This window comes from Penaeus chinensis, chromosome 3 (assembly GCF_019202785.1).
Source record: "Penaeus chinensis breed Huanghai No. 1 chromosome 3, ASM1920278v2, whole genome shotgun sequence".
NCBI classification, from domain to species: Eukaryota; Metazoa; Arthropoda; class Malacostraca; order Decapoda; family Penaeidae; genus Penaeus; species Penaeus chinensis.
In genome coordinates this window covers 41280967-41288466 of record NC_061821.1, presented here as the reverse complement: position 1 = coordinate 41288466, position 7500 = coordinate 41280967, and the positions used below count along the sequence as shown (strand labels likewise).

Sequence of the window (7500 nt, the reverse complement as noted above, 5' to 3'; positions counted from 1 at the left end):
CCAAGGCACACTTCTCCATAAGTAATTTTCGGCTCGGTTTTATCGTCATGGGATTTGGGGGCATACCCCTGCCAGCGACGGCTAGTCTGTCAGCAAGCTCGTTCCCTCTGATGCCGATGTGGCTTGGGACCCAGTTGATGATAATTCTTCTACCCTGAGCAAGAATTCTCTGTGCCATTGTGAGAATCGTGGTCAGTAGGTAGATGTTGTCTGTGGGTGAGCTGTGCTGAAGACAGTCAATGGCTGCCCTGGAGTCTGTGTGTATGACCACGTGTCCTTCCCTTAGGGACGCGTGGCCTAGGTAGTAGAAGGAAGAGGGAGTAGTGTTATAGGGAGGTGGACAATAAGGTTGTAAGGTAGTAATAAGGGAGGATGGGGTAGTTGGGGCATGTGGAAGAGGGAGTAGTGTTATGGGGAGGTGGACAATAATGTTGTAAGGTAGTAATAAGGGAGGATGGGGTAGTTGATGAAGAAGGTTGTGGGGGTATAGTTGTTGAAGTTGAGCATGTTGGGAGAGTAGAAATGTCTCCTGGGGTGTTGATTAGGGTGGATACTGTACTAGTAGGCATTGAGGAGGGGGTATTAGTTGTAGTGTTCAGAGCCGTGGTCAAAGGAGAGCCTGGGGTCAGGGAATCGGGTGAGTTTGAATTGGTGGAGCTATTTGATGAAGTGGCAAGCCTCATTGCCTTTAACCCAATGGCGACGGGTCACGGCTATCGCCGTCATAACAATACGCACGATGTGCGGCGTGCGGCTGTCCGCAGCGGCGCCGCGCCAAAACGCCCTGAGGCAATGATTCGGCTTGATGGACCGATATCACGCGCTCAGAGTCGGCGCGCTGCCGCCGTTCGCCAGAGCGTAGAGTTTTTTTTAATTTGCTATACCCGGCGCCATTGGGTTAATAATGGTATGGTTAATGGTTAAAAGCAAAATAAATGTGCTATCTAATAATGGTATAAAATCTTCATTGTTGGCCATGGTAAGCCTAGAGTATGTTGGGGAGAGAAACGGTCCACCCCTCAGGGTTCCTCGAGGGGTAAGGGCTAGACAACTAAAGCAGGGGAATACCGTGCCCATGGCTCCCTCAGGCCGTTCAGGACTGGCACAAAGTCAGCCTTTCATCCTTTCAGCACAGCTCTTACACCTTAGAAAGTGGATAGTAGAAGGGGTTGGTGAAGGGACAGAAACGAAAAAGTAGGAGGGGAAAAAAAAGACCATGCAAAATTTGTTGAGTCGAAGGCTGAGTCCCAAGGTTGAGGAGTTCCCCAGCATTGGGTCCCAGTCTCTGCCTCCTAAGCCCCCCCACGACAACAACGGGCAAGGGATTGGGGGGGAACTGAGGGAGAGAGGGAGTAGATGTAGGAAGGTAAGGGTTATGGGGAAGAGATACTAGGAGAGATGTTCAGACATCTTGGGAAGAAGGGAGGAGAGCAGAGCAAAGAACTGCACTCGAATTGGTAGCGAGAGAAAAACCTTGTCGACGCACTTCATGTCTGGCTTTGCATCGAGTAAGGCCTAGTTTAAATCTGAGAATTGCTACCTCAGAATTCAGTTTGTAGGCTGGACAGCTCCTGTAAAATATCAGGTTGGGCATAATGGGGCATTAGGCTATGGAGCGACATTGCTTAGCAGAGTGGCCAAAATGCCAATATTTCTGACATTGATGGGGATCAGGCAAATAAGGTTGGATTGGGCAGGACTCTCCACCATTATTCATGGGAGAGGTCTTGTTTACAGAAGTTGATCTTGGCAATATCAGTGTAGGACTTATGGTGGCCTTTGGGAGGAATAGTGTAGCACTATGCTGATACTGCATCTTAGTCAATGAGGCAGCAAACAAGGTCACTTTTACAGTCTGACCAATCCTTATTATAGACAGAGCAATCAGTCGGTCAGATGGAAACAGTTCCAGTCCAAGCATTAATGGAGGAGTGAAGTTGGGCTGGAATAGGTTTGCCAGTGAGATCAGTTAGGGTAAGAAGACAATGCACAGGCTTGTAACTCAGGTGTAACTGTTACAAGGAGTGAGAGATCGGAACAGCTGCAAAAGGAAAGTTTGCCTACTTGTTTTTGAAGACCTTGTTAAAACAGGAGGGCATTGTCAGAGTATGGACTGTAAGGGGAATTGCAAAGAATCAATCCAACTGACCTATGCTAAACAGAGTACTTAAGAGGTTTGTAGAGGTGAAAGTAATAGAAAGACAAGGGCAGGAGGAAGAGGGAGTAGTGTGGAGTGAGAAGGACAATAAGGAAGAAAGGTTATAAGGGAGGAAGAGGCAGGAGAGGAGATGGAGTGGAGGATGTTGGGAGCGAGGAAGGGATGTGTTCTGAAAGTTGAGTAATGACATGAGTGGATGATTAGGTATGGATAGAGTTGACTGCAAGTATCAAGTAGCTGTGGTCAGAGCAGTGATCACAGGAGAGGCAGGAGTTGGGGAACAAGAGAATGCAAATTTAGATGATGAAGGAGCAAGCTTACAGGGAAGGCTCAGCCCTAAAATGGCTAAATAACTTTCCACATATCAAAATTCAAATTTTGGCAGATTTGTATTCTATAAATAATATACAGAATATGGAAAGCCCTTGCATGAGCTTTGAAGCAGGGTGAGATGGGTCAAACCGGGCGCAGGAGTCCACTACGTCAAGCAGAACATCCCGCTCCACAAGATCTGGTACGTCGCCAAGCATACAGGCGTACGCCACAGACCAAGCAATTTGTTATGACTCCGGTGCATATGACCCATCTACAACGGGAAAAAAGGTGAGGTGTATAGGGCCATGCCAATATATATAGAAGGCACACAATTATACTGGCTCATAATTGTTTTTCATGTGTTATTGGATGCATCTTTTTTAGAGTATGGTAATGCTGGTGGCCACTGGCAGCAAAACCACTTACTCTGAATCAGCTATTCTTTCAATCACTATTTAAACATGTACCAAAACATGCGCCTAGGCCTGTGCTCTCCCTCTCCCTCTCCCTCTCGCAGTCGCACTCGCACTCGCGAGGAAAATGGAGGATCAGAGTAAAGAGCATTATTGGAGTAAGGACCGAGAGAAAAACCTCGTCGACGTGCTTCCTGTCTGACTTTGCATAAAGTGGGGCCAAGTTTGAATCCGAGATTTGCCACTTCAGGCTCAAACTTGTAGGTATGGCAGCCCCTATAAATTACAATATGGGAGCTGCCACAATTGGCACACATGCATGACTGCAGTTTAATCAATTATGGTCAGATTAGGCCCAAAGATGCACTGGGAAGTGGAACAACAGTCTTTGGCAGGATGGCCTTGATGCCAACAATTCTGACACTGATGGGGGGGAGGTTGATATGGTCTGACAGGGAGGGACTCTCCACCAATGTAAACATTATTGGGAACAAGGAAGGAAACTTTGCCTACTCATTTTTTGAGGCATTGCTGGAAGAGTAAGGGGCTGTGGGGGGATTATAAAAAAAACAAGCCTCATTGCCCCTATTAATGGTATAAAGTTTTCATTACTGGCCATGGTAAGCCTAGGGTATGTTGGGGGGTGAAATAGTCCACCCCTGAGGATCCCCTTGGGGGCAAGGGCTAGACAACTAAACTAAACTTTAACATGGCTCTCACACCTTAGGAAGTGGATAGTAGAAGGGGTTGGAGAGGAGAAGAAAATGAAAAGGGAAAGGGGAAAAGACCTTGAAAAATTTGTTGAGTCTAGGGCTGAGGCCTAAGGAAGGGATGATCCCCAGCACTGGGTCCCAGTCTCCGTCTCATAAGCCTCCCCACAGCAACAATGGGCATGGGATGGGGGGATGTGCAGAACAAGTAGTGTAATAAAAAACTGCTACTTGATTTATCTAATTCATCAGATTATGTACGTGGAGTCATTTTTTTTTTTTTTTTTTTATTAGCCTTACCCATAAAATATCAATGAAATTAATTTTCCAATGCTAAGTTACTCAGAAAATATAAATTAACATAACAGATAACACTTTTCTAAACTCTTGAATATCACAAGCAGAATATATTACTAAAACAAAAACTATCTGTAGGATTGTTAATGGCATCTAGCTTCTATCCAATGAAGTAGCCCTGTAAATAGAGCTACTTCACACTCAGCCCAGGGATGATATGGATCATTTCGAAGTATTACCACAAAAGGTTAATACTGTATACTGTATGCTGTTCATTGTATACACTGAATGAAATAAGTATCAGGAGGGTGACCAAAGAATGGGAAGACAACTCCAAACCTAGTGTTTTCATCAAATAAAAATTAGTTACGTGAGTAGTGATACAGAAACAAAGCTAATTTAGCTTGAAAGTGTAAAGAGCATTTCTATGAAAATATACTCATGGCAAAACTTCAACAACAGTCAAGAACCTTTTTTAATTAACCCATTGGATCCAGAGGTTTCACTGCCATCACATGGGCCAAAATATGGGCATTAGGCTTACTTGATAGGCCACTCTGACAATGTGTAGCCTGTTAGACTGTGCACATGCAAAGATTCATGTGCAGTGACAAGACTCTTTGCCACCGTCCATTGCAATGTTATTTTTTCTTTTTCTGTATAGGTGCTTTTAGCTCTTTTGCCATTTTCCAAAGTCCATATCTGTCATTTGATTTACTTTATCCAGAGAGTAATAGGCTCTTTTACTTGCAAAGACTCCATATCATCTCTTTTGGTAGTCCATAAATCAGTGCAAGAAAACTAACAATAAGGAACACTTTGTTATTTGTGGTATTTTTTATCTTTTTTCCATAATATTCAACTTTCTGTGATGCAACCTGCACAGCAGCCCGGAAAATAATCTTCAGCATGGAAACCACATCCTCCCTGGAGCCAGCGCTCTTCCAGTAATGGCTCATGGACAGTACATTCCACACTCATTTATCAATGGAAATTATGTAAAAGACCCTTACTAAATGCCAAATGAGTCTAATCACCTTCCAAGAGATTTGTGCACTTGTGGCCAGTCTTTCCCATCACCCCACCCTTCAGTCAAAATGCTCACAAAAGCAAGTTTGCATCACCCCAGCCCACAGCCAGATTTTGCAATTTGTAGGGGTTAATGGTACCAGGCGTGCACAAGCCCAATTGGCTGCACATAATCCCCAGTGCAGAGGTCCAATGAACTCTCCCAGAGGCATTGGATTGAGATGCTATACAATTATTCTCACAAACCCTATAAATGAGCTGGGGAAATCTGATTTTTTAGTATACTGTTCCTTGTTATAACAAAGACCCATAATAACTATTGTCAAATATCAATAAAATGTAAACTATTACAGATATTTGTCTGCAATTGTTTGCAAATTAAAGGAAAACTGGGTGATATATATGAGGTATGGCTTTACTAAAGTAAAGTTATGTTAAAACAGCAAGGATTTGGGGGCCTGTGGCTGGCTGCCCATCATTCCAAGGCCTAAAATGCACGTTTCCTTATGAATATCCCATGGCTATTCAGCAAGATGAACTATTGATAATGTGAGAGATGGGAGGTTGCCATTAATTGTATTTGTTTAAATAATATTAAGAATCTCAACCCCTAGCCTCCAAATAATCTGGGGTTCTCGTCATGGTTGACTTGGTCGTGGTCCAGGTGATGGGTCATTTACATCACAACAGAAATGGGCACGACTCCAGCCAATGGATCACTCGTGTCATTATATTTTATGCTGTTCTTTATAAGGTACCCTTATGCCCACATGTCATTTGCCCTGGGGCATTACCTTAGGGAGAACAGGATATGTAATGCAATAATTGGCTTTTTTTTTTTTTTTTTTTGGTGGTGCAGCACAGCGAGTGCTACATTTCAGCCTCATCTGAAAAATGACCCAGAGATATGCCCGTCACCACAGCATACTCCCTGGAGCAAAAGTCAAAAGTCCAGGAGGCATTGCATTAATAATGCAAAACATATGAACAAAATCTGTTTTCCATAACCAATTTTCCTTTTGTATATCCATCAAAATATTATGAGATAATGATATCTATTAACCTTGATATAAATGAGGGATACCTTTGTATCTGATCTTTATTTTTCAACATTATTTATGGTGTTATTTAGTTAAAAAAAGAACAAGAGCCATGAGAATGTTGGAAATTAATAAAAAGGGTATGGGGTGAAAAAAGTTGAGAACCAACATGTCAGAACAAGGGTATCTTCTTCCTGCTAGGTCCTGAATCCAAGATTCATGGATTCTAGAGAAGACCAAGTAATTGATTGATAACTTTATTAACCTGTTGCCGTCGGGTGGCATGAACATACATGCTATGGCATGCCTGGACTATATTCTAGGTAGCATGTGCATACATGAAATCTATTACCTAAAAACATAAAATAAAGTACATTTTCATTCTATATATAACTAGCAAAAACTTCTGTCTATTGTATTCACAGATTATTAAAAATCACTACTTACTAAATCTTCCTCAGTTTGTCTCTTGAAAAGTGGATGCTGAGTAAAATGATGAACCATCCAGTCATGGAGATCTTTCACATCTGTGACAGTATAGACATGGCCCTGTGATGGATATAAAATGCATTACCTTCAAAATCTTTAAAATAAGTATAAAGGATAATTTTACATAGCTGAATTTATATTCTTTCAGCCCTTAGTTCATCCTAATATACTAAAATACTTCCTACAACAAAAATAAAGTATTTCCAACGTCTGATAAGATTGCATTCTGTAATCACAGCAGATGCTTCTGTTTGCTTGCTTGTTTCACATCTGACAGCACTATAGGATAGTATGGTAGTGAAAAGTGTATAGAGGGAGAGCAAATGTGGTACAGCAGGGATTAGTAAATGTGTGACGGGAGTTGAAGTCTCTGGACAATTAGATCAAATGGAGGGTATCCATGTGTCTGAAGAAAGCAAACAAATTGTCAAAGGAAAAAGTGGGGGGCTTTTAGAAAGTTGGATGCCTTCAAGAATTTCTGGAGAGGAGTTGGGTGGGAAGGTCTGAAAAATGAAGGTAGAAGATAGTTGTAACATTTAGATTTCCTGGTGTGACTGGTAATTGAGGAGGAGGAGCAAGCAACAGGGAAGTGGTAAAGATTGGCAAAAGAATCTGACTGGGAGAGAGAGGGGGCAGAGGTGAGATGGTAAACAGTAGGGGCTAGAGATACTGGGGGAGATGCAGAGACATCATGGGAAAAAGGAAGAGAAGAGAAGAGGAAAGGACAGCATTGGGGTAGGGAGCAACAGAAAGCCTTGTCTGCATAATTTCCGTTTGACCTCGGGTAGACTGTGAGCTCAAACTTGTAGGCAGATAAACTCCTACAAAATGCATTATGCTACTGCAGCTAGCACATGTACATGACTGTGCAGAGCAGTTTCAATGATCATGACCAGGTTAGGTTTGAATGGTTATGGCTGGATTAGGGACAGAGCTGCAAGCTATGGAATAATAGTGTTTGGTATGGGGGCCAAAACAAACATTTCTGACATAAACAAGGCAGGGGCCAATGTCACTGGACAGGGCAGGACTAATATAAACTTCATGGG

The 7500-nt window shown here is 42.7% G+C and overlaps 1 protein-coding gene across 1 annotated transcript in view; it reads right to left on the bottom strand.

Annotated features, from left to right (window-relative positions):
- LOC125044071 (tRNA (guanine-N(7)-)-methyltransferase-like) overlaps positions 1-7500 on the bottom strand; it is a 29284-nt gene that overhangs the window by 2300 nt on the left and 19484 nt on the right. The window contains exon 5 of the mRNA XM_047640519.1: positions 6410-6511. Within this exon, the coding sequence (XP_047496475.1) occupies positions 6410-6511 (102 nt within the window). The remainder of the gene's footprint in view (positions 1-6409; positions 6512-7500) is intronic.